At 47.2% G+C, this 27,157-nt stretch overlaps 1 protein-coding gene across 1 annotated transcript in view; it reads left to right on the forward strand.

Annotated features, from left to right (window-relative positions):
• The window catches only part of Ppm1h (protein phosphatase, Mg2+/Mn2+ dependent 1H), an 89,152-nt gene that overhangs the window by 11,901 nt on the left and 50,094 nt on the right, over positions 1-27,157 (forward strand). The window contains exon 2 of the mRNA XM_052753488.1: positions 9,476-9,594. Within this exon, the coding sequence (XP_052609448.1) occupies positions 9,476-9,594 (119 nt within the window). The remainder of the gene's footprint in view (positions 1-9,475; positions 9,595-27,157) is intronic.

Genomic DNA, 27,157 nt, shown 5'->3' on the forward strand with positions numbered 1-27,157 from the left:
ACAGACTATGGAAATGGAAGCCAAGTAAACCCTCTCCCATCCAAGTTGGCTTTGGTCAGGAAGCAAATTAAGGCAAAACCTAGATATAAAGTTTCATGGTAGTTATAAGAAATGATAACAACTAACAAGCGGAAATCTCTTTCCCGAAACCCGACGAGTTAATTATTTTTTACACGTTCTGGGTTTTCTGTGTCACTCACCACCTCCTTTGTCCTTAAGCAGCCACGTTTGCTGTGTTCTTTGAGCTGCACTGGCGTAGCACCATGAACTCCAGATGGTCTGCTCAGTGCAACTTAAGTGAGTGTGCAAAGATCCGTTTAGGAGGGGTTAACGACTGTGGGGCAAGTGGTGACTTTACAGAGCAGTGAGTAGTCAAGAGATGCCATGGGTAGAGATGGACAGCTTACAACTCCATAGCACACATAGTTGTGACAGAAAAAGTCACCATGCCATGGGTGCTGTGGCAATTACCCAAAGAGACAGAATAATCACCACAGAGACAGAGAAATCCAAGGGTGTGGCAACAATATCAGTGTGGGACTACATATAATATCTCCAAGGTGCTTTCCCACACGCATTTTAATATGTGTGAAGTTGGAATAGTCTGCAGATGTGGCCATGTTCAAGCATAAATGCATAGACGTATATAAAGAAGGGACCATTTCTTCTGGTGTCCCTTTAGGAGGCTCATGGTAAGGTCCCTATAATGAAAGATAGATTGACAAGAGATAAAAGAGAAATTTATCTAATATAGGTGTTGTTTGACACATAAGGTATGTCCCATAGAGATGCATTATGTTATAAGAAAATCAGGATTCAAAGAAACATGTGAAGGTGTATATTTATGCTCAGGTCTGATTAAAAAGTGGACATTTGGGGCTGGAAAGAGGGCTCAGTGTTTATAAGCACTTGCTGCGCTTGCAGAGGGTCCAGGTTTGGTACCCATCATCTACACTGAGCATCTCACAGCTGCCTGTCACTTCAGCTCTTTCCCACACCCTCCTCCAGCCTCTTTGAACACCAGGCACATGTGCGGTGTGTGTACGTACGGGCACCGTCACACACACATAAAATAAATTTAAAAAAAAATATTATTTAAAAGAGCAGGCAGCCATGGGAGATATGGGATTTGATGGTGGGGTCATCTTCTCATAGGAGTACACCAGGAAAAACGTAACAAGACTTTTAAAAAACAATTTAAAGATTATTTATGTGTTTTATTTTGAGTGTGTGAAAGTGCAAGCGTGTGTTGGGGTCAGAGGTCAGGGCTCTCCTGCCACCTTGTAGGATCCAGGGATTGAACTCAGGTTGTTGGGCCTCTGCCCGTTGATCCGTCTCACTAGCTTGAAAGATTTGTTTATTTACCTTCTGCAATGGTACCTCCCTTCAGAAGTAAAGATGTTCCTTCGTGGTAGATTGAAGTGTGATCCAAATTAGTCTTAACAATAAAAACTGTGAGTCAGATATCAGGGTGAAAGCTGAAAGATCAGAGAAGTAGAGCAGCAGCCACCAGAGACTTCTTACCTCTACGGATCCTCAGACCGAAAGGGGGTGCCGAGATCCTGTCTCCAACTGCCTTATATTCCTGTCTCCACCTCCTGAGTGCTGGGATTAAAGGTGTGAGCCTCCCAAGTGCTGAGATTAAAGGTGTGAGCCACCACCACCTGGCCTCTGCAGTTAACATGTGTCTAGCTCCATCCTCTGATCTCCAGGCAAGCTTTATTTATCAGAACACAAACAAAATATCATTCAGCAGTAGGTATAGGAGGGTGCCTCTGGAATGGAAATCTCATGACCTGCTATAGGGGAAAAGGGCCAAGGGAGAGCAGAAGAGAGTTTGTGTGCCTTCCATCTTCTGAGCACGCTATATTCTAGGTTTACGTGCCTGACTCGGTCATACCACCTCGCAGGGTGATTAACAAGCGTCTTGGGAAAAACTCCTTCCGATGAAGGAACCATTCATCCATCTTCTTTGGATCCAACTGGTTCTGTGGAAGGAACGGGCTGGGCAGCCATCAGACTTGGCTAGCCATATTCCTGGAGTGGGAGTCAGCCGGCTGTAGACAGTTGCTGAGCTTTGAGGTGTGTGGTATGCTGTGGTTGTTTAAGAAATGAAGTGTCAGTGATGCTCTGATGAGACACGGGACATGGTGAAAACCGTGATCACCTTGACTCTGAATTGAAACACAGCGAGAGCTGTGGTAGGCTTAATGTGAAAAATTCTGGGGGAGTTTTAAGCCGTACACAGATGGTCCTCCGTTGATTGATAGTTAGGTTTCCAACTTCCCATCCTCAGGACAGTGTGAAAGGGAAGCACAGCTAACAGAACCCATACTTCAAATTCTAAATTCCGTTTTGTTTTGTGTTTGTCTTATTTTGAGATAGAGAACCACTCTGTAGTTCAAGCTAGCCTGGAAACTGTGATTCCCCCTGTCTCAGCCTCATGTGCTAGGATTACAGGCACGGACCACAGCCAGCTGAATTTTGAATTTCTATCTTTGTCGAGGCTAGAGATGTGCAATAATGCTCTCTCATAATGCTGGGCAGCGCCAGCAACAACACGCCCTAACTTCCTGTCAGCCATGAAGTCACTGGGCTTGTCAATGGAGACGCCACGGTGGACTGTGTTACTCTGCTACTGTGTTAGCACTGTTAGACACACTTCAGCTTCACAGTGGGTGTACCAGGGTCGTAACCATATCTAGAGTATCTGAACTTTACATATATATCCCATACTGTGTGCGGACCAGGCTGGGAAGACACCTCTGTGAGTAAGCGCTCTTGCTCTGCAAGCATTCAGACCTGAGTTCATGTCCTCAGTACCCTTGTGAAAAGCCAGGCATGACTACACCCGTTTGTAGGCCCAACAATGGTTGGTGGAGATGGGTGGATCCCCAGAGTTCCCTATCCAGCCAGTCTCAGTGAAGCCTTGCCCAGTGAAGAGACCCTGTTTCAAGGCAGTAAGGGAAGACATTGCACATGCTGCCTGATCTCTGCATGAGCAAGCATAGGCATGTTCCCCTGCATGCTTATGTGCATGCACCACGTGCAAGCACCACACACAAGTGATAGAAACATAGCCAAACTGATAGACCGTGGAAAACTTGCCTTAAAGGAACTCCTCCAAAAAGAGTAAAATAAACTTTTGAAGCGGTTAAAGAGCATCATATACAATTTAGGTGGCAACCCTAGTTTTCTCTCTGAGAGGTGGAAGAGTGGTGTCACATCTAACCCAGAGGCATCTATGTCAACAAGCCATCTGGTACAGCCTCCCAGGTAAATGAATACTGGCAAAAATGGGCACAGGACTGCCTGGCGAAAGCATCATTGGAGGGCCTACTCACCCTTCTGTGAGGAAACAAAGTGCCTGGACCTCTCTGTGCATCGCCCTTGTAGAAGGGAGGAGATTTTTACCTCCTTGTCCATTGCTGGGTTCATAGCTAATAACCCGGCCGCAAAAGATAAGATAAAAGCCTAAAAGTGATTTAATATAAATTGCATTTGATGCCGGATTCTTTCAAGGCAACGAGCGGAAGAAAAACGGTAACGTTTGTGGCTTGTTGTGTGTCAGTGTGCTTGCAGAATGAAATGAGGAAGGGAAGGAAGGAAGGAAGGAAGGAAGGAAGGAAGAAAGGAAGAAAGAAAGAAAGAAAGAAAAGGGTGAATGCAACAAGTCCAGCTTATTCATAGTGTTTCTGGTACCAGTGTGTAGGTATCACGACTTCTCTGGGACGAGCTCCCCCTGTCCCTGCCCTCTTCTTTCTCTCCCCACCCCTATCCTGTATTACCAGGCTGATCTCCACCTCCCGCCTCAGCCTCCGGAGTAGCTGAGACTGTAAGTGTACATACACCACAGTGTCAGCTTGGAGTGAGGGTCTTCCAGCCTGCTTTCGGAAGGAAGTCGGCTAAGTTCTGTGGCTTCAGGGGAAGAGGACCCGGAGCAGCTCTTCCAGTCTCTATGAACCGAGTGCTACCCGCACTTCCCACCACTTTCATACATACCTGAAGGACAACTTCAAAGGAGAAAGATGTTTTCTTTTGACTCAGAGTTCGGAAGATTCAGGGCACAGGTTGCTCAGGCCGTTGCTCTGGAGTCTGTGTGAGGTGGAACGTCACTGTACAGAAGAAGGCTGCTCATCTCATAGCAGCCAGGAAGCAAACAGATCAGAAGGTACCAGATCCCAGTCACTTCCTAAAGGGCACTCCGTTAGTGGTGATAGAACTTGCTTCCAATAGGCTCCCCCTCTGTTTTTAAATTTAAAAAAAAAAATTTTTTTTTGAGTTTTTAGAGACAGTCAGATGTGTAGGCCAGGCTAGCCCTCAACCTCAATCTTCTGAGAACTTGGATGACAGGCCTGTGCTACCAAATCTGGCAGGTCCCGCCTCCCAGTGGTGCTACAGGCTGGTGACCAAGTCTTCAGTCCTGGGCCTTTATGGGACACTTTCAGATCATAGCCGCCCACGACAGTTTCCTCGGAACCCAAGCTGCCATTTTTGAGATATGGACCCTGAACCCCATCACCCTCTCCGTGACTGAATTGGCGAAAGCGTGTGACCTGAAAATATGCTTTGGATTCAGCATATTTTTGTGAATATGTTTGTTGTCCATGCACCTCTGTGTCCAGTATCTGTATGTACAGTATTGTGACAGAGGACCCCTGACTGGGTAATTTGTGAAGAACAGAAATGTTTTGCTCCCGACCCTGGACAGTCTAAGATCAAAGTGCCAACATCTGATGAGGTTTTCCCTGCATCCTCACATGGTAGAAAGCAGGAGAGAGGGAAGACAAATTCACACCCAACTGATCATGGCTGCAGAACATTAATGACCTAACTACCTCCAGAAGCATGTACTGAGAAGTGTTGTCAACATATGAATTGGAGGAGACACATCCAGACCATAGTACACACTCATTTACATGAACATACATATATCATACATAGCAGTCTGTGCATATGTTATAACACACATAAGCCTCTACACTCATGCATATAACTGTTTCTTTTTATTTTTATTAAACTTTCTTCTTATTTATTCCTTGTGTCTTTCACATCATGCATCTCCCATCCCTTCATATCTACCTTCTATCCTTGCAACCTCCCCTCCAAAATAAAATAAAATTTAGGAGGGAAAAAAATCTTGTCACAGAAGCTGTGGTGTGACACAGTGAGTCACGCAGTAAACCCTTTTGTCCACATATCTTTACTTGCAAGTGTCATTGCAAAGAGTCATTGGTCTGGTCCGAGGCCTCTGGTTTCTGCTACACTACTGATGCTGGACCCTCAGTGGGACTCCTCTTGAATATCCTGCTGTTGCCCTGTGTTGTGGCGATGCTGCAACTTTGGATCTGTACGACCAGCCCCTTCACGTGCTCCCATAGATCATAGATGGGGTGGATATTGGGGTGGGCCAACTCATACCCCTGGTTCAGGGCCCAGGTAGTTGCAGGGTTGGTCAGCCCACCAGCTTTCCTCCATCCTCACCACCAGGGTGAGCTTTCCAGCATTGCCTTGCCTACTTCACCCCCTAGCACAAGGTTCACCCCTATGAGCAAGGGGTGGGGCTGATTCTCCTACTTTCAGACCCTCAGGGTTGGCTCTCCCACACCTGGACCATCAGGGCCAGCTCTACTGTGCTGCCCAGGGGAGGTGCAGGGGCCATTTTCCCGAGTGCTGCAGCTGGTGAGGGCCAGGGACAGCTCTCCTGCTCATGTGACCTCAGAGCCAGCTCTCCCACCTGCAGTAGGCAGCATGGGGCCGGGAGAAGAGGCATCTCCCCTCCCCCAAGCCCCCCCCCACCATATGGCAGATGAGGGGCGGGGCAAGAGCTCCCATTCTCCGGGCAGTTCACCTGCACCCCAGTCAATAGGGTCAGCTCTGCTGTGCTGCCCAGTTGAGGTGCAGGGCCCACTTTCCCGAGTGCTGAAGCTGGGAAGGGGTATGCCTGTTTCTTAATAACATGCTTTTAACAGTTAAATCAAGCATGTTGTTGCACCTATGAATTTATAATAGTTTGCTTCTTATTAAATGATTTTATTTTTTGTCATTTTAGGTTTTGTTTGTTTGGTTTTTTTTGTTTTTTGTTTTGTTTTGTTTTGTTTTGTTTTTTTTACAGTTCAATGGTCAGATACAGCCTTGTAACCAAACTATGTTCGGATCCATGTTGTGTTTCTTTCTTTTTTTTTTTTTTTTGGTTTTTCGAGACAGGGTTTCTCTGTGTAGCTTTGCTCCTTTCCTGGAACTCACTCTGTAGCCCAGGCTGGCCTCGAACTCACAGAGATCCGCCTGGCTCTGCCTCCCGAGTGCTGGGATTAAAGACGTGCACCACCACCGCCCGGCCCGTTCTGTGTTTTCTTTTTAACTACTGTTTCAGACTGTGTGATCTAAGAGCAGAAGATAACAGGCCTTCCGGGGACCCTCTTACTGTTTGTGTGAACGTGTAGGGGAGTTGCCAGGCCGTACAGGATGACTGGGAGTTTCAGTGGGGTATTTAGCTCAGGCCCAGAGCCACCCAATCCTAGCTGATGAACTTGGATTTGGTGCCTTAACCTTTGTAGGCCCATTTCCTTGGGTTTTGTTTTGTTTCTTTGCTTGTTTGTTTGTTTGTTTTGATTTGTTTTTAAATATTTGGAAATGGACTTTTTTAAAGATTCATTTATTTTATTTCCTGTGGATGAATGGTCTGTCTCTATGCATGCCTGTTACATGCAAAGGTCAGTCAGGGTCATCGACCTCCCTGGAACTGGAGTTGAGGATGATTGCGAGGGTACATGTGAGTGCTGGAAACCCAAGTCCCTGTACAGGAGCAGCAAGCGCTGTTAACTGCTTAGCCGTCTCTCCAGGCCCCTTTCCTTGTCTTAAGCTGAGTTCCTGTCACAGGCTTTTGTGGTACTGGTGAGTGACATACAGAGTGTGAAGTACTTGGATAAGGTGCATGGTAACCTCTAAATCAGTCCGTCCAACCTAGGGATAGGACACGGACCAAACCTCCATGCTGATAGAGCCTCAGAGTCCGGGAAGAGGATGAGGGTACATGAGGGATGCTCCTGTTTATTGCTACTGAACTTCTGTTCTTTAGTCCTAACTTTCTTTCCATTGGTTTGTTTGAGTTTTGTTTGTTTGTTTGTTTTTGTTTTGGGGAGGGGGGAGTTTTGGTTTGGTTTGTTTGTTTTTTGTTTTTTGAAGACAGGGTTACTCTGTGTATCCCTCCCTGCCTGTCCTAGGACTCACTCTGTAGACCAGGCTGGCCTCAAACTCAAAGATCTCCACCTGTCTCTGCTCCCAAGTGATGGGATTTAAAGGTGTGCACCTCCACACCCAGTTCCATTCCTTGGTCTTTAACGGCGGATCAGTCCTAATGAGAAAACCCTAACTACACTTGGGGTGTGACTGCTACCTGGGAAGGTCACTGGTGTAGTCACACAGGGCCTTGTATGTAGTTTTATGCACTGCTATCCGTGTCTTGAAATTCTGTTCTGGGGCCCACAAATTAAATAGCGGTAGGGAGTCCTCCTGCCTAAGACTTTTGGAAGGATGTAGTGAGAAAACTCAGAAAGTGCTGCACATAATAATCATTAAATGGATATAAAAGTGGGGGGGGGGGCGTGTCAGGGTATGCCGTAGTGACCGTGGAGTCAGAGGACAATGTCAGGTGCCATTTCTCACCTGCCTTGTCTGAGACAGGGTCTGTTGTTCACCGATATTATCTGGCTGGGCTGCAAGCTTCCAAGGATTCTCCTGTCTCTTGGCCTCCCATCTCACCATGGGAGAACCAGCATGGCAAACACATAATACTGTGCCGGCTTTATGTGGGTTTAGGAACTCGAACTCGGGTCTTCGTTCTTGGGAAGCAAGGGCTTTACCTACTCAGCCATCCCTCTAGCCCTTGTTGCTGTTTTTCATGAGCAGAGACAATCATGATGAGAACATTTAAGATCTCTAATTATGAAAATGTCAGTCATAATGTCACTTTAAAGACAGTGAAACCAAGGCTCAAGAAATTAAATAACTCATTAAAATCACAAAATTAATGAATGCGGAGCTTAATGGCTCTTAATGCCAACTGGCTCTATTACATATTAGTTGTAGGTTTTTTCCTTCCCCGGGGAGCTCATCTCCGTGAAACCTGGTATGGAAGCTTCCTTGTTACCTGTTAGAGTTATCGGGAAGGAGGCTATGGGTAGGTTGAGCATCCCTCATCCCAAAATCTAAAATTTGAAAATGCTCCCAAACCTGAAAATTTTGTAAGTGTTGACATAATTCCTTAAATGGAAAATTCCACACTTGACCTTGTATGAGAGGTTGTAGTCAAAACATACACTGAAAACACTATACGAAATCACCTTCAGACTGTCTATAAGGCGTTTCTGAAACATACATGAATTTTATGTCAAGGTGGGTCCCATCCCTAAGATTTCACACTGTGTACCTGGGAATATTCCAGTTGCGCCCCCCTCCTCCCCAAACACTTCCAGCCCTAAGCATTTCAGATAAGGGATATTCAGCTTGTACCAGTTAACTGAGGATGGGGCCATCTGTTCTAAGACAGGGATCCATCCCTTGCTGGCCATGATGTACGCTGCCCACTCTTCCCTGCCGTAAGGTGAAGGCAGTCCATTCCACCACAGTGCTCTCATGCAGGAGGAGTTGGGCATGATGTGGGAAGGTTCTAACACAGATATGCAGGTTTGTGGCTTCGGCAGGGAAGTCAAAACGTGACCAGTTCATCTCTTAAATAGCTAGATTTGGACTTTGAGTGTAACAATGAGAGTGTTGTTTCAAAGCAACCCCGGATGCGACTGTTTGTTCGGAGGCTTTTGTAATGTGAACAGAGATTTGCAGGGAATGAGAGAAGCCATCTGTCCTGGAATAGTCTAGCAAACGACTACAGAGCAAGTTGGAGGTGGGGAGGTGGAGGTGAGTCCAGCAGGAGACTTCTGTGGTGTATCTAGTCCCCCTGTGAGGGAGCTGGCTCCTGTGTGTTCTGGAGGCCCATATGCAGCTCTCAAAGGCAACTCCATGGGAACTATGTTAAGTGAGAGCAGAGGACAAGGGAGGGACCAGGGTGACCTTGCTGGCCTTCAATCTAGCCCACATGCTTTCCAGAAAGTGAAACCATCTTGAATCTGAACTACAAAGTCAACTTTGAAGAAACCCATGCATGTTCACCTCTAAGCCATTAGCTCTGCGTGCCTTTTGATTACAATTAACTTATCAAATCCGTGCCTTTGATTACAATTAACTTATCACATGCAACAGTGACAGCCCTTGGAAGTCACAGGGTTTTTGTTTACTTACCTTCTGTGAGTATTTAAATTCTGAAATGTATTTACTGCCCACAAAATAAGGAGACAGTTTTCCTGTTTTTGTACTAAGGCTTTGTCTCAATTTGCAAAACATACTCAAGTTTTATTTTGTCCTCTAAAATCTGTGTGTGGCTTTTTCTTTTTTCTTTTTTTTTCCTTTTTGCTATTAGGCGTTCATGCAGCCTCACTTGCTGGGAAATGAGTTCACACATTTGGAGTTTCCAAGGAGAGTACAGAGGAAAGAACTGGGGAAGAAGATGCTCTACAGAGACTTTAATATGACAGGCTGGTAAGAGCTCACCTCACGCCGCCTAAGCACTATTGCACGTCACCCCCAAAAGCCACCAATGCAATTTCTACCAGGGACCTGGGCCCAAGGCGAAGGACAAGAGCCCACAACCACCAGTGGTCAGATCACCTGTGTTCCTTTGCTTCTCTGATGTTCTGAGGCCCTCCTGGGTGACACCAGAAGCCACAAACCTGACTTAATTCCTTGATTCACATGACACAGTCATTTCAAAGCTTTTCAATATATATTATACTTTATATTTTTTTAAGAGCAGGGCAATCAAAGAGATAGAAGGGATGTGACTTAGTGAGCCACGCTGGCTGGGGTTTGAATTCCAATTCTTGAGCTTCTAAATGAGCAATGTTGGATAAACTAACCCGGGAGCCCATCTTTTCATGGATGAAGTGGGAAAGGGTGTCATCTGTGAGAAATCACTGCGAAGCCTGGAGGGATGAGCTGTTTTCTTTAGAGGTGATCCTCTGTATCCATAGAGGCTAATTTGCTCCATGGTACTCTACTGATACCCAAATCCGAGGATGTTCAAGTACCTGATAGAAAATGGCACAGTGTTTGCATGTAGTCTGTGCTTATCTTCAAAAAATATCTGGGCATTTTCACTAGATGCTTTTCCATCCGCGAATGAAGGAATCCACACTTCCAGAACTTGCAGACAGCTTGGATATGTTTTATCACATTCAGGGTGAAGTAAGAACTCCTGACATGGTTGCCTTATTCCCCAAACACACCTATACAAGCACCAAGACCTTGATCTATGGCTGACCAGTTGACTAATGTTGACTAAGACCCCATTCACTCTGTCTGAATAATAGGCAGGATGATGGAGCTCCTCGAAACGAGGTTGGTGTGAGAAAACACCGCCGTCTCTCATGTTGAAGGGAGTGTGTGTCATGATAGCTCTTCTGCCCTGAGGTCCCAATGAGGGGGCCTTTTGCCAACCTGAAGGACAGGAGAAGATTGAGACCATTTTCCCTGTCCTCACCATGTGGCCAGCGGAGGCAGCAAATGTATTCTCTCTTCTTCATGGTCAGCAGTTGTAACAGATGATCATGGTCCAGATTGCCATGGTGATGACCTTGAAGCTGGGGTCATGAAGGAGCAAGTTGAACTACCCAAGGGACATAGCAACTGGGCTGAGGGACCTCTGGCTGTCCTTTTGGTTTTTTGTTTATTTTCGTCTTTCAGTAGGTGGAGAAGCAGGTCCCAACCCCAATCTACTCTTCTTCCTCTCAGATGAAATCAGTAAAACCATGGCTGGGGAGCCATTGTTGTCTGCTCATCACCTGTTTCTGTTAAATAGTGTTTAAAACCCATACGCCTGCTTGTGTCGGTGCGGTGGCGGCCTTCACATGGCCGCGGGGTACTGTGTGTTATGGAGTCGCAAGAGATCTGTGGCCCAGACAGCCCAAAAGATTTGCCCCAGCTCTAAAACGGGGGTAGAAAGTCTGAAGGGCTCATGATATTTGCAGCTATGAGTTCTTAAGTCCTGGAGTTAGTTATTCTTAGCACTTCTGATCCACTTGAGTCCAATCAGGAAAATGAGCACTTCTGATTAAAAATCAAGTATAAGGTAAGGGTGACTACGGTTTGGAAACACATGGAGGGGTTTAGATATACGTATTGTAGAATTTGGAAATGTGGCAAGAAGAGTGATGAGTGCATGCAGTCGTAAGCACGGGAAAGAAGAATCCATCTAGAAACATAAGGTGGGAAGTATCTAAACAGGGGAGAGACGTTGGCAACAGCCTGAGCTTGTATTGAAGGAGACGTGGGAAGCCAGACAGCCATTTACATTTACTGTGGGACGGTATAAACTGCTCTTGTGTGTTCCTGGGGACAATTAAATAGAAATGTTTTCAGAAGGTTATATTAAGGGAAGTGAGAGGTAGACTAACTTCAGAAAGCAGACTCGGGTACCCCTGAGGAAAATGGGCATAGATAGGTATATATAAATAAACATGATAGAGATACAGTGTGCATCTCCCAACCTAGTAAAAATGGAAATGAGCAGAGACAAAATGCGGTAGGTATAAATACAAGGAGTAATGTAGAGAAGCTTCGGTGGTCCTTTTAAACGTCTTTTCAGCTGGTGTGTAAGCTGCTTTAGAGACAGGGGTGCCTGAACCAATGCTTGTCACAGAGAAGGCAAATAGCACGTATCACAGGATGAAGGAGAGGGCATGGAATCCTTTGACCCTGAGGGGCAGGTCAGCGGGAAGGGTGCTTTTGAGATACGTTGAGATGGAGACAAGGCTGTGTGCTGCTTCTTTCCAAACCAGACGTGAGAGTCAGGTGGAAACCCTAAGAATCAATGCCTTGCCTTTCCTGAGTGTTATTTGTGGCCGATACTTGGTGTGTTAGTTCACTCGGGGTGGAGAGGTAGTGTAATGTTTCTTACTGGCTTTAGAATGCACTTGGGAGGCTTGGCGTCATCACTTTAATGGACACGATGCTTTCAATGGCTGTAACTATTCACTCAAACTGTGTGATGAGGTTAGGGTTTTTTTTTTTCAGTCTCTTGAAACGACACTTAATTTTTTTCTTTTTGAACGGCTCATATATCTTTCCCTTTAACAAAGCTAAAGTGTCCTCATTTTGTAATTTTTTTTAAAGTAAGTCCAGGAATTCGATTATATCCGACTTTCTATGCACTTTCCATAGCAGTGGGTGGGTGGCCCCTTCGTTAGCCAGGTTTCAGAGAAGTGCCTTCTCTCCCTTCCCACTCTCCATGCGTGTGTTAGCATGGCGCTCCACAGCGCTGATGAGCTGCTTTTAATTGCGTGGAACTTCACTGATGACACTCAATAATTGAGGAGCCAAGGCTGAGAATATGGCTTCAGTCGGGCAGGATTTGATTTGTTTCCAGGGTAATTCCCGGTGTGGCTGCCAACTTCCAAGCTTGGCTGTGGGCAGGATTTATGTACACCTTCCTGTTTCCTACCTGTTCTTTCTCTTGACTTGAAAATGGGACAGAGAGAGAGAGGAGGAGGAAAGCCCTCTCTATCTTTGTTGGAGGAACTTGGGAAATTTAAAACCCACTGACACCACCACAGCCTGTATAAATACCATCTCCACCCCAACTAGGATGGGTTGCATTTTATACTGTTTTCACCCTCGAGCAAAGAGCTTAAAATCAAGAATTGGCTTGTTGTTGTTTAGCTTGTTTGGTCAGTTGGGTTTTGTGTGGAGTTGTTGAAAAGGGGTCTCACGTAGCCTAAACTGGCCTAGAACTTGCCATGTAGCTAGAGATGGAAGCCAGGGTCTTGTGCATCCTAAGGAAGTGCTCTGTCATGGAGCCCCAGCCTCGGGGGTAATTTGGTCCAGTTAGATATTAGGGCTTTTACTTCTGATCTTTCCTGTCTCTTCCTCCCAAACGCTGGGATTACAGGTATATAACATCACACCCAATTTTATAGTCCTGAAGATGGAACTCGGGGCTTTATGCATGCTGGGTAAGCACTGCACCAACTGAGCTCCGACCCGTGGCCCCAAGGAGTCACTCTGAAACGTGGTGTCTGCTAACCTTTCTAGGTCATCTGTAGAGAAGACAAGGTTGCAGCATTAATTTATGGGAAGGGTGGAAGGATTTGCAGCCTGTCTCTTTTCCCAGTAAAACCTTAAATGACTACCAAGTAAGGTGTCAGAAGCTGCGGGTGGACTGCTGAGCAGTGGGAGGGTGTCCTGCTCCAGGATACAAAGGATTCCTTACCTCACTGTGCCTTGTGTTTCTTGGCTCCCAAGGTAGTCTTGGGCTATGAACTCATTTCTCTGATATATAAGGTTCTGATATATAAGATATATAAGGTTCACATGCTCCCATGCTGTTAGATTCCTGCAGGAAGTTCTTGTTTGTGGAAGAGGGTTTTGTTTGTTTGTTTTTGTTTTTACTTCCCCTATTAGTCATGATAGTAATGACTGGCTGACAGGTATTGGAAGAGCTAAGGGCCAAGCCTGTGACGAAAGCTTTCTCTAATTCCTCAGATCTTACTATTAAAGTAGGCCAGGGTACTCAGTAGATTTTTTAGGTGAAGGAACGGAGGCACGAAAGTTAATGTGCTCACGGTTGCGGGACTAGTCTGAGAAGGGGTAGGACGTGCTCCGAGACGCATCGCTTCAGATTTATACAGTTGTCCGCTGCTCCGTACTGCCAAAGGTGGACCGAGTCCCCCTTGTTTAAAGTCTCTTCACTTGAGCCCAGAAGGATTTGCAGTTTGCTCAGCTTCTGCTGGTAACACAAGTGTCAAAGTACAGACTGAAACCCAGGTGTCTGTCTCCCATTTCAAGACTCCTTCTTATCTAGTATGCCGGACAACTTTCCTGTAGGCCGGTGGTTCTCAACCTCCCTAACGCTGTGACCCTTTAACACAGTTCCTCATGTTGTGGTGACCCCCACCCCCCAACGGTAATGTTATTTCATTGCTACTTCACAACTGTAATTTTGCTACTGTTATGAATTGCAGTGTAAATATCTGATAGGTAAAGGGGTCATGACCCACAGGTTGAGAACCACCGCTATAGGGTGAGTAGGCATCTTTACTCAGTTTTGAGCTCTGATGGAAATGTAAGCAGTGCAGTGTAGCCAGGTAGTAGTGGTGCACGCCCTTAATCCAGCACTCAGGAGGGAAACAGATCTCTGTGAGTTCGAGGTCAACCTGGTCTACTACAGATGGAGTTCCAGGACAGCCAGAGCTACACAAAGAAACTCTGACTCAAAAAAAAAGGAAGAAAGAAATGTAAACAGCGGACCCCCCGCCCCATTCATACTGGTATCTCCTCAGCAGTCCTTTATGGACAGGAGGATGAAAGAATTCAGCTCAGAAACTGCAAGGCAGTGACTTTTCTCACTCCCGGTGTGACCCGATAGACCATTAGTCAAATTAAACTGGGATGCTTCCCACTTTTCACCCAGAGTCTGCACATGCTTTGGGGGATGGGGATGGTTCGGGCAGTATCTCCGAAGAACCCATGCGTAGGGAGTCGATGACGCTTCTCATTAGGGGAGCATTGCACCAGCATTCTGTGGTGTGTGTCTGCAGCAGGGAGGAAGTGTGGGAGAGGATGTCAGCTCTGGGAAGCCTTGTCTCATAATTAAAGATGAGTCTGTTGCCTCCTGACAGGGACCCTTTCTCTCCCACCGTCTTGCTTTCTCGGAGACTGGGGAGCAGCTTGGCAGGCCCAGATTGTCTAGAGGACAAAAGGTGATTGTCACCAGACCCATCATAATGAAATTGGTTGCTTCCCTGCCTCCCTCCCTCCCTCCCTCCCTCCCTCCCTCCCTCCCTCCTCCTTCCCCCTCTCCGTTAGTTTGCTCAGCAGCTTGATTTACAAAGGCTTTGTCTAAGCAGCAGCAGCAGCAGCTCTGAGTTGGTCCCTGGCATGGCCTCCCCTTGCTCTCCCCCATCTCCCACTCGGCTCTCACCTTCTGGGCCTTGTGTCATTGGTCTCGCTGTCAGCCACCCCCCCCCCCCCCCAGCTGGAGCCCTCCTCCCCAGCCCTTTGTGTCAAGCTGCTCTTGCAGGATGTACCCTGTAGCTGGCATTGTGTCAGCTCCAGAGCTCCGTGGCCCAACCCCGGCAGTCCTCTGAGCTGTCTCGGGCTGTAATTTGCTGGCAAGCATCTTTGTTACTGACTCGAAACAACAGTTTCTCACAGCTGGCTCTGTGGCACCAGGTCCCTGCTCCTGTGACTCCTGGTGATTTTGCTTTTCTCGCGTTAAGGATCCGTGTTCTTCTTCTTCGTGCCCTTCATCCAGCCGCATGGGGTGCTGGGCCCAGGATAACATTGTGGGAGGTGTGGGAGGGGGCTGAGACCTCACCCCTGGCTTCAGGCCAGATTCTCTAGCAGCTGTTCTGGGCTGATGGGATTTGTAGAGAGGGCAAGGGTCAAAGAAGAAAAGTCCATCATGCAAATGGGAGATTTCTTCCAGATGGTTCTGGGTGTAAGCAGTGTACACTAGACTTCTTCCTTCAAGCAAAGCCTGCCTAACTTTCCTGTTCATGATAGTCCTGTTGAGGGGGCCGTGGCAGGAGGCTGTGCCGGCAAATGAGGTCACACGGCTTATTGCGTAGGGGATGGGCTTTTTGATATTGTGCTCTGCCAAAGCCTCTCATTTGGAAAAGGCTTCTGTTGTCCATTGCTGCCAACCTCTGTGTCCGGAGGGGGGTTTGGGTAAGCTTGGCTCTGCCGTTTGGAGCTTCTGGAGGAGGCAGAATCCAGAGATGTTAACCTTTTGTTCTCATCTCTTGTGGCCCTTAAGCATCTAACGATGCTAAGTTAATGACATGTCAGGACCATTTTTCCCTCCTCTGTTTTCTTAAAGCTATGAGCAAATTGGGATTTTCCACTGGGGGGGGAAAATGGAATCAGCCACCATTTTCTCTGTTCAGAACTCCCTACTTTGATGAAAGCAAAGGAAATCTCCATTTTCCTGTGCTCTCGAACACAATATCCAGTAGCCACATGAGACCACTTAGATTTCAATTAGTTAAAAATTAAATAAAATGAAAAATTAATTCACCAAGTCTCAGTAGCCACACCTGGCTAGTGGCCACTGAACCAGCTGCTGCAGATCAGAATGTTTATATAATCCGGAAAGTTCTATTGGCCCGAGCTGTGGTCTAGATGATAGGAGAGTCTGAGTCTAGTCAGGCTTTAGAGTGAGATGCGGGAAGTTGTCTGTAGCTAAAAATCCCAACAGCATAAGGTATCTAAGCAGCTCAGCGGAGAGCTAGGGGTATGACTTGGTGGGTAAAGTGCTTGCCTGCCATGTGTGAAATCCTGGGTTGAATCTCTTGCACCATGTAAATGGGGCATGGTGGTGCATGTCTATAATGTCAGCACTTGGGAGGTGGAAGGAGGAGGATTAGACATTCAAGATCATAGGTAGGTAGGTAGGTAGATAGATGGGGGCAGGGAGAGAGAGAGAGGGATAGATAGATAGATAGAGGTAGGTAGGTAGGTAGGTAGATAGATGGAGAGAGAGAAAGAGAGGTAGATAGATGTAGATGGATGGACGGATGGATGGATGGATGGAGGGAGAGAGGGAGGAAGGGAGGGAGGGATAGATAGAGAGATAGAGAGATAAAAATGGATGGATGGATGGATGGATAGAGGGATAGATAGAGATAGAAATGGATGGATGGATAGAAAGGGATACATGGATAGAAAGAGAGAGGTAGATAGATCATAGATACATAGATAGATAGATAGATAGATAGATAGATAGATAGATAGATAGATAATACATAGATACATAGATAGATAAACAGATAGACAGATAGCAGGGAAAGCCAGAGGGAAGAGGCCCCATGACCTTACTGAATCAGACCAAGGCAACTGGGGGATGGGCTTCACTCCACCTTCCAAATGTCCAGAGGCTTCTGTCATGGTGTTTAGGAATGACTCACTCATCTCCAGCTGTCCCTTTGCCGGGCAGGGAAAAAAAAAAAAAAAAGCCACATGCTGCTGACGGTGAAGGGAAGCCCAGCTCATCTGCCCAAATCAGTAGTTTTCTTCTCCTCCCCACCTCCCCCCTCTTCCTCGTTCTGTGCAGCAGCCCCCTCCCAGCCTCTCCCCACTGCCCCCTACGCTGCTACCAGATGCCGCTCCCCCCCCTTCTTGTTTTTCTTTGACTTCTTGGGAAGTCATTCAGATCCTGAGGATCTGATTCAAAAACTAAGTGAAGTTCCAAGGCTTTCGGTTCCATTCCGGGTGACCTTTATCCACAGTCCACAGCCTAGAAACCCAGCGCGGTAACGAAAGACCCAGCCCCATAGCCTTAGGCTTTTATCAATAAAAAGACAACATTTTCTGGAAAGAGAAACCCACTGGAGACAGCCCCGAGTGGGTGTGTGGGGTTGCTGGGTCAAGTTGCACAAATATCGTCCGGGCAGCTTCCCTCTTCTCGATTATTGCTGTCTTCTGTGCCCTCCGTCAGGACATTCAGGTAGATCATGGGGATGGGAATGAGCAGATGAGAAGGACTCGGAGCCAACTCCAGAGTGGCACCCACCTTTAATACAAATTGATTTATTGAATCAAGCCAGAAGCCCTGTTACAGGAACCCGGCTTTCTCTCCGGCCTCGCACCACCTCATAAAGTTGCATTACTGACAATCCTCATTAGCTTTCCCCCTGATCCCCAGGCAGCTTTTAAAGGGACACTGCCCTTCTCTGGGGCTTGAATTTATATGTTGGTCATGCCTGTGGGTCTAATTAACTCAGCTTTATTAGTCTTACTTAGAGAAAGCCTGCGTTTTCTAGCGGCTTTGACTCTTGAGTCTTACAGAGTAATTGAAAAAATTCAAACTCCTTTTCCCTTCTTTTTGCTCTTAATCACTCTTAACCCAATCTTTGGAAATTTACTTGCAGATGTCTCTGACTGGCGTTTTTGGGGGCGCAGAAGGATTTCTCAGTCCCACTCTGTTGCAAATCCTGACATTTCTGTTGTGCCGTGGACCGCACTGGGAAGCTTTTTAGACTCACCAGAGAAATATCACATTTTAATTTTATAATTACTTCAGAAGAAAGCAAGCCTTTCCCTAGTGAAAGCTGGCGTTCATTTCCTCCCAGCAACTTGTGTTTTCATAGTTTAACGATTATGGGCTGCCTTGGCAGCCATCTGACTGCTGAGAACAGCATGAAAACCTTGACTCTACAGAGATCAGGGTGAGGAAGCTGTTACCCCAAACCTCGATAGATTACAGGGTATGAGGGTTATCTAGAGCTCGGACTGAGCCCCTCAAAGGCTTCTTGTTCCAAGTTCCAGGCAGGAAAGGGAGGCTGGAGACACAGTTAGACCGGGTCAGCACCATGTGGAGAGTGGCCTCTCCCTGGCTCACAGAGCCCCGATGATGAATGGATGATGAATGGTTATTTGCAGTGTGCATGTTCTGCATCTTTTCAAGATCTGCAGCTCTTGCTGCAGGAGCAGCAGGGAAGAAAGCCATCCCTGCTGTGTGCAGCACATCTCCCGACAGTGATGAATGGCTGGCACTCCTGCCCCATGCAGGCCGCCAGGGGAAGCTGTGGGGTCTTTACAAATGGCTGCTAGCTAAGACAGACAGGCTTTGTCAGGCCGCTGGGAAGAGAAAGAAAAGGGGCGCCCCACCATCTTGCTCCCTATTGATGGGGCATCCATGTGCACACTCACACATACCCTCAACTCTCCCCTTCTATAGCTGGATGCTTACCATTCCTAAAGTAGCCAGCTGCTTCCCTGACCTTCCTTTCTTCTCCTCAGAGCTGCTGAGTTGTCACACCATCCCCATACCACTACTCGGGTTGTGTCTGTTGCTCATCCCCCATGGATGCTAGCTGGGGTTGGAGAACACACAGTGCTCACACAGCTTCAAGTCATCTGGGAGTGTTTGAGAATGTCGCAGGCCTTTAGAAATTTCTGTTGAAGTAGACTGGGGTGGGGGTGGAGAGCATAGGGGCGCACCTTTTATATTTTGTAGATCTATACTTGTATACCTGTTGCATATGAAACATGACATTGAGAACAGATGTGGTGAAGCCAGGCTGGCTCGCTGGGTCAGTTACCACCTGTATGGCTCTTTATAAATCAGGCCAATGAATGCACTCAGCTGTGGTTCCTCCATTTGTGATATGAGGACTCATTATAGTACCAAAATAGTGGTTATATTATGAATGTATATGCCAGGTACCCAGCAAAACTGTCTTGTACTAAGTGCTGGAGGAGTGTCTAATTCTATAATATTAGATGAATGTGAGTGTGTGTGTGTGTGTGTGTGTGTGTGTGTGTGTGTAAGCTCTATAGCATTAGTAGAAGGATTGGGGGCTTATAATCCAGAATGCATTCAGATGTTTGTTTGCAAAGGTAATGAGAGGCTAGACACCAAAAGGGGAAGGAAAGGCAGTTTAGAGATGCAGATGTCTGAAGCCAAGTCAGGGTACGCTGGCATCTCTGCCCCACAGCAGGGCGAGTGAAGGACAGGCTCAGCACAGCCCAGGTGACATCATGTTGTCTGAGAGAGACGCTCAGTGCTGCCCAGACCCCCCTATCAACCCTGCTCTTCCTAGCACTGACTAGTCAGGTGCTTTTTGTTCTAGAGGAGTCTATAGGACTAAATCAAGACTTCCTATTGGAGGGAACTAATCGCATAGGACCATGGTAGTCTGTAGACTACCAGTGCTAGCCTGGATTTACTGTGTAGGAATGTAGAGGTCATTAACAAGGGTTTAAACACAAGACCAGAAGTGGTAGTGGAGGAAGCCGTTGTTTTTGAGAGAGGAGATTGAGTTTGGGAGTGACTTTCTGCAGAGGGATGTGTTAGAATCTAAAGACCTAGATTACGACGGGTCTCCAGAGGACCGGTGCTACCAGAATGGATATTGTTTGCAAAGAAACAGCACAGGCAGAGGCCAAGGGGTTAAGACGGAATGTGTGTTTGGGGAACTTAGAAGCCAGAGGTGATATTCAAAATGTTTTAATAATCAATGTGGAGAACATAGATGCAACCTGGCGGATACAAGGGTCCTGGAAATCCCCTGCTGGACTAGGCATTATTAAGCTTTTATTGACTACTGCATCCTGGGGACGCTGTGTAGGACACCGAGTACAGAGATTCGCTGGGCCTAGCCAGTCATTTCACAGCCAGTGTTTAATTATTTCAGTGTTCCACACAGTTAAATTGGTGCGCGTCAGCTAGACATCATTGCTTTGCTAGTGGTAACCCCACAGAACAACCAGGTAGGACGCATAGCCCAGGAGTGTGCACAGCGTAAGGACAGGACTCACAGGAGAATGGTGTCACCCAGCTTCGAGAGCCGTGCTAAAGGTGGGGTGGACCTGCCCTATTTTACATTTCCCCCTTTAAGAGCACTATGTCTCTGTAAAGGAAAGACAGGAGGAACCAGTGGTGTATTGAGAAGAAAATAAGGGCCAGTCTCCCGCACATCAACAGGACCCTATTTTGAGGAAATTCCAGAGAAGTACGCACCACAATGCTCTTGCAGACTTCCCAGGTACCTTACCAGCCTGCCAAGAAAACATTCGTTATCTCCACCCCCACACTTCCCGGTTATGATATTTCACTCTTATCGGAGATTACTGGGGCTGTTTTCCTTCTCCATGCCCACTAAGTTTCAGAGTGAGAAATTGATGTTGCTGGCTTCGAGAGAACGGACGTTGAAATTATACTAACCCAGTGTAGCCCGGGAGCCTCTTCGGAATTAGTGGGGCAGGGTGCTGAATTGAAAGCGCTGGGAGCCGAGCTCACACCAGGCATCCCTCCAGAAAGCTAACAAAACCCCGTGCTGGACCCTAGAAGAGTTCATCTTATCACTGTGGTCCTCTTAAATTCAGACAAGCCCACGACTTACGTACAGTGAAGGTAAGATTTTGTGCCTATCCTTGCTGAAGAACTAGTCTAGCAAGCTTGCTCTGGGGAACACACACACACACACACACACACACACACACACACACACACACCCCGTCTCCACCTTCCAAGGCTGGAATTACAAGTGAGTGGCTGTGTCCATTATGCCTTATGTGGGTTTCTGAGGATCCAGACTCCACTCTTCACATTTGGTCAACAAGAGTCTCAACCATTGAGCCATGTGCCACAGCCTGTGCATGCATTTTCCTATCTGTGTAATGAAGATAAAACCCCAGCTCCCTTACTAGGTTACTGTAAGAATTTTATATGGAAAAGACTAGCATTGCGTAGAACAAAGCGAGACTTTCCCGAGGGTAGTTGCATAATGACCCGGAAAGTGTTAAGAGTGGGGTGAACCAGCTGCTGTCTCTCACCCTGTCCTCTGTGATATTTGGTCATCTTGACGCATGAGCCAGGAGTGTGTGTTCCTCCTACCGATAAAGACAGGCAATTTCACCCAGACCCGTGCCTCTTCCCTGCGAACGAGTGACTCGGAACCCAAAGGATATGTGTCTGTCTCACTACCCATTTCTGGAGTCTGGGATAGGGGCGAGCTTGTCTGTTAAAACAGGAAGTTGAGTGTGTGGGGGTTTGTCCAAAATGCTCATGATTCTTTAAGAGCCAGCCGAAGACCTGGAAAAGGACCCGCGCTCCCTCTCTGAGGTGCTTGGGCCCTGCCTGTATGGTGTTATCAATCCAAGGCCCTTGCATAGAGGGTGTTGAAACATGTGTCATCCGGTGTCGTCCCAAGTGTGGCTTCTCTCAGGAGCTACAGGGCTCTGTGCTCCATGATACTAATGCCCTGATGCCCGAGGGAGAGTAGCTCTGGAAGGTTGCGAGGGTTGAACAGAGGCACTTGGGAGCGGGAATGCTCCCTGTAACTAGAAATCTCTTGCGTCTTCTCCTCTCCTCCCATTTGTGGTTAGGTAGTCAGTTTTGGTCATCTGAGTTTGTATATATCAACGTGATGTCATGCATAAAAGCCCGATGTCAGTGAAGTTCGTGTTTGTTTCGGAATGAATGGTCCCAGTGAAAGCTAAAATCACTCTCCGCTGGTCATAAAAGCGAGGGTCTGTGATTGAGGCCTGCCTGTGGGGAGAGTTAATGTTATTGATCAGAACACGAAGCCCTCTTAGGCAGGTGCTAATGCACACCAAGAAAGCGGTGGATCAGAGATGATTTCCAAATCTGGAATTTCCCTAAGAGTCATTCCGAATGATTTGTCCCAAAATAGCACTGGCTCTCTTTTACACACACTTGACTCTGGTTTTCAGAAATGGACGCTCAGCATTTTCGTCTTCCATGCAGCCCGTGCCTTTCTGCTCCTCAGCCGAAGGCTGTGAGTCAGGAAATGACCTTTGCTTTCTTTACTTAATTTTCTTCGTATTCCGGCACCTGGGCCTAGCCCCCGATAGCTAGGTTGTCAGCAAATGTTAGGAATGAGTACAAAACCTACTGTTTTTATCTGCTCCAAGCCTTAGCTCCTCGTTCGGAAGCTCGTGAAGAGGTTCTGTTTCTTCACCCAGAATTCACTGCGGATGGGGACCCATTCATAGACTGAGAAACCAGTTAGCATACAAAGGGAAACGTTTTCAACACACCAGGCAGCATTGGATGGAAAGAAAATGCTGACGTCTGTATTATATATAATAATAAATGTTGGCGTAAAGTATGCTTGTTTATACCAGAGTTAGAAATAGATATGTGTATATTTTTACCACTGATCCCACAGTATAAAACCTTTTCTCTAATCCAGTCAACTTCTCAAGAGAATATAGAGAGACCAGTAAGATAAAATCCAGCTCTCGTGTTCCCTCGTGTGTGTTTGTGTGTGTGTGTGTGTGTGTGTGTGTGTGTGTGTGTGTGTGTGTGTACGTGTACATGTTTGGGTAGGTGTGTGTGTGTGTGTGTGTGTGTGTGTGTGTGTGTGTGTGTACATGTTTGGGTGTGTGTGTGCACACAGTACATGTGTGTTCATACCTGTGGAAGTCAGAGGTTTGTGTCCGGTATTGTCCTCAATCATGCCGTACTCTTCCGTTTTGAAACTGGGTCTCTCCCTGAACCTAAAGCTTGCCTTTGGCTACACTGACTGTCCAGTGAGCTCCAGGAACCCACCTGCCCCCTCCCCACCACCACCCAGTGCCTGGGTAACAGGCGTGTGCCGCTGTACCTGGCTTTTTTTCCTTTTACATGAGTGATGGGGGTTTGAACTCGGGTCCTCAAGCTTGTCCAGTAACCTAGATTGCTTTTCTGTTGCTGGGATAAAACCACAACAAAGGCAACTTGGGGAGGAAAAGATTTATAACATCTTACACATTGGAGTCAGTCCATTCTGAAGAGGGGAGTCAGGGCAGGAACCTGGAGGCGGGAGTGGATGCAGAGGCCATGGAGAGGTGCTGCTTACTGGCTTGCTTCCCCTGGCTTGCTCAGCCTGCTTTCTCATAGAACCCAGGAACTCCACCCCAGGGATGGCACCACCCACCATGGGCTGGGCTCTCCCCCACCAATAATTAATGAAAAAATGCCCATAGACATGCCAACAGGCTAACCTGATACAAATGATTCCTCCATGAGGCTCCCTCTTCCCAGTGACTCTACTTTGTGTCAGGGGAACAAAAACTAACCAGCACATGCAGCAGGTACTTTACCCACTCTGCCATCCCCCACCCTCCAACCGCCCCCTTCTGTTTACCTCTTTCTGTTGTACATAGGCCAGAAAAGGTATGATTACCAATCCCCAAACTCCGGGTATGGTCCAGTTCAAACATGCTAATGGATGAAAGAAAAGCAACAGGAGTTTTCCCAGGGATCGTGGGTCAGTTCTGTCATCAGGGAGCTTTCCTCTCTGGGACCAGACCTTAAACCCCATTAAGGGGTGCTTTCCTAGAGAGACCAGGAGGCCCCCCCCCCTTTTATGTGGCTGAGATGGGGAAGTTGTTTACTTCCTCACTTTGAACCTCAGTGTGCGTAGACGGCGCGGTTGTCAGCCTTCTACGGTCTCTCACCGAATATGAATCATTTTCAGACAGCTCAAACTTGGTGTTTGTACCTGGGTCCAACAGAGATGCGTCAACTACGTAATAATGGCTTAACACGTACAGACGCTGGCCAATATAAATTTATGACACTCCAGGGACCGAAATTAGAGAAGAGTAGACTTATTTAGAGAGTCTCAGATTGACCTCACCAGGGGTCATATAACTGAATAGCTATTGGAAATTGCTGTGGCAACATGGATGTAGGAAGCCAGCCAGTCAAACGATCACACGCACGCATTCACACATGCACAGCTTACATTTGGCAGTAACTCAATCCTGCCAGGTAGTACTGACCCTATAGCAGAAAAATTGAACCAGGCCAGAACATAAAGGCTAGACTCCAAACTACCTTGTAGATACCAGACATTCCTGAGTCCCCTCAGACTCTCTCCCGAGGGACCCATCCTCCATACCTCTGATAAGGGCCTCCTCATGTTAAAGCTTGCCTCAGACTTGGTATCCCTGTCTGTCTGGCCCCATCTTTCCAGCAGGGCCAAGTTCCCAGTTTAAGATACGTCTGAGGATTTTCTGTAACACTTTGAAGTCAGGCAAAAAAGACTCTTCAAAGATAACATTTGGAAAATAATAGTAGGACTTAAACACCAAATCTTGTGTGACTATAAAGGAGGTGTGTGTGTGTGTGTGTGTGTGTGTGTGTGTGTGTGTGTGTGTGTGCATGCATGCATATGTTCCTACACACACACACACACACACACACACACACACACACACACACACACATACACACACACACACACACACACACACACACACACACACACACACACACAGAGCCAGCAATGAGGGGGTGAACTGGCTGCCTGCTAGCACCAACCACACCAGGAGCAGGAAGCAGCCTCCATTTCCGAGACTCTGTGGTCAGGCTCTGGGCTTGATGCCTTTGGAAATACAGATGGCTGGCAGAAAAAAAAAAAAAAAAAAAGAAGCATGAGGTGGCTGCCAGTCCCGCATGGCTTTTTCCAGGAAGACCTAAAAAGAGTGGGGGTGGGGTGGGCCAGTCAGGGGAGAACCGTGACAGATTCCAGTATTGCTTAATTGGGGTATTGCCAGGCTCCGAGAGCCACCGCAGGCATTTGGGCTTCAAGCCTGAGTGGGGTTTCCTCCTGGGCCGTGTAGGATGTGAGCGGCTGTTGAGACTTTGTTCTAGGGAGGCAGCAGTGGGGACCTGAGGGCAGGATGCTTCTTCCCACCATGCCTCCACCCAAGTGCGCTCAGCCTGGTGAAAAGTGACTGTGCCAAGGCTAGGACTCCGTGTTCTGAAGAAAAGAGACCACATGTGGCTTTCTCCTCCCTCCTGGAGAGGCAGGCAGTGAGCTTCCACCTAAAAGGGAAACTAACCCAGCAATTCTCCCTTTAGATTGCTGTGTAGATCTCAGGCATCCTGCTGAGGCCTGGAGCTTGTTTGGATAAAGGTGCATGCAGGCTTATATATCATTGATTGACAGCAGAGAAGGCTTCAGTCAGGGCGGGTCTGTTGCTTAGCAAGATGGTGTCTCTATGGGCATGTGGTGCATCTGCCTCTGGTGGCCAGCTCTTTAACTCCACATCTATATGGAGGAAAGAATGAGGTTCCCGTGACCTTAGTAGTCCCAACCCATGCTTCCTTAGCAGGTTGATTATCCTTCATAAAGGGCGTATTTGCATTTAGTCCTTGCAAGGATCCTCCCAAGTGTCCAGTCGAAGAAGCCAGTTCAGGCATTTTCCAGGGACTTTTCCTGGGTTCACACAGCCCGTACACGTGAGGATTGCAGTTTTCCTTCCAAACCACCGACGCTGGGCCTGGTTCGCTGTAGCTCACCACAGTGGGCTCTGCCAGAAGGGGAGAAGATCCAGGAAGAGCAGTCCTCGGGGGAAGAGAGACGTCCAAGGCGACGTCAAGAGGTTAGTGGAAGAATGTGACTCACTGCTGTGTGTCACTGGAGATCACAAGATGACTGTCCAGAGTCTGTCATCCCCAAAGGGAAACACAGTCCTCCACTTCCCCCAGAAGGGATCATATTCTTTTTAAATAATTTTTAAGTCTTGCTAAGGAAATCAGTTTAAGGGCACATGAGCAATTTTTCTGCCCCTTCTTTTCTAGTGAGGGGTCCTAACTTAGGAGAAAAGGGGGACTTTGGGAAGTACTCTGTGTGCATGATGTCCAAGTGTGAACTCTGGACTCCAGTTGAGAAGTCACAGTAGGCCGGACAGCGGTGGTGTACACCTTTAATCCCAGCACTCGGGAAGCAGAGCCAGGAGGATCTCTGAGTTTGAGGCCAGCCTGGTCTACAGAGCAAGATCCAGGACAGGCACCAAAACTACACAGGGAAACCCTGTCTCAAAAAACAAAAAAACAAAAACAAAACAAAACAAAAAATCACAGTAGGGGACTGGGGAGGAAGTTCAGTGGGTAAAGTTTGTGCTATGTAAGCATGAAGACCCACACTCAAATAGAGCCTCCATTTTAATCCCAGGGCTAAGGAGGCAGAGATAGGTGCCCTGGGACAGGTTGGCTAGCCAGCCTAGACTCATTGGTGAGCTTCAGGTGAGAGACCATGTCTCAGAAAACAAAATGGTTAACCCTTGAGGAGCGACACTTTAGGATGGCCTCTGGCCTGCACACACCTATGCATCCACACAGACATGCATCCCCCAGGGGAGGGGGTCCTCTGGCTGGGCGCGAAGGACTCCCCCAAAGACTAAGAAGAGCTTCATTCTCCTTTCTTGCCGTCTTTTCCCTCCTCCCCCTTCTCTTTCTCCTCCCTCCTCTTGCTGCTTGTAATTTCACTTCCCCTAAAGTCCTTGCGGAAGTCATTCTCCTCCCTGAGCCCCCAAAGTAGGCTGGACTGCGGCTGGACATCACAGTGCAGGTCTTAAGATGCTTCCTCAAGTGGAAAGCAGACCTTTAAACTGCGTTACTATCGAAGATTATGTATGTAAATTAATATACATTGAAGTTAATATGCACACAGTGTACAGAACTGTGACTTTTAAAAATGGCCGTCCCAAAGGATGTTTAAGAATTACTTATAGAAAATAGTTGTTTGGAGAATCATAAATGTTGTTTTAATTACTTTGCAACTATCTATTAATATGTATAGGT

Source organism: Peromyscus californicus, unplaced genomic scaffold (genome assembly GCF_007827085.1).
Source record: "Peromyscus californicus insignis strain IS unplaced genomic scaffold, ASM782708v3 Scaffold_24__1_contigs__length_46423439, whole genome shotgun sequence".
Taxonomy (NCBI): domain Eukaryota; kingdom Metazoa; phylum Chordata; class Mammalia; order Rodentia; family Cricetidae; genus Peromyscus; species Peromyscus californicus.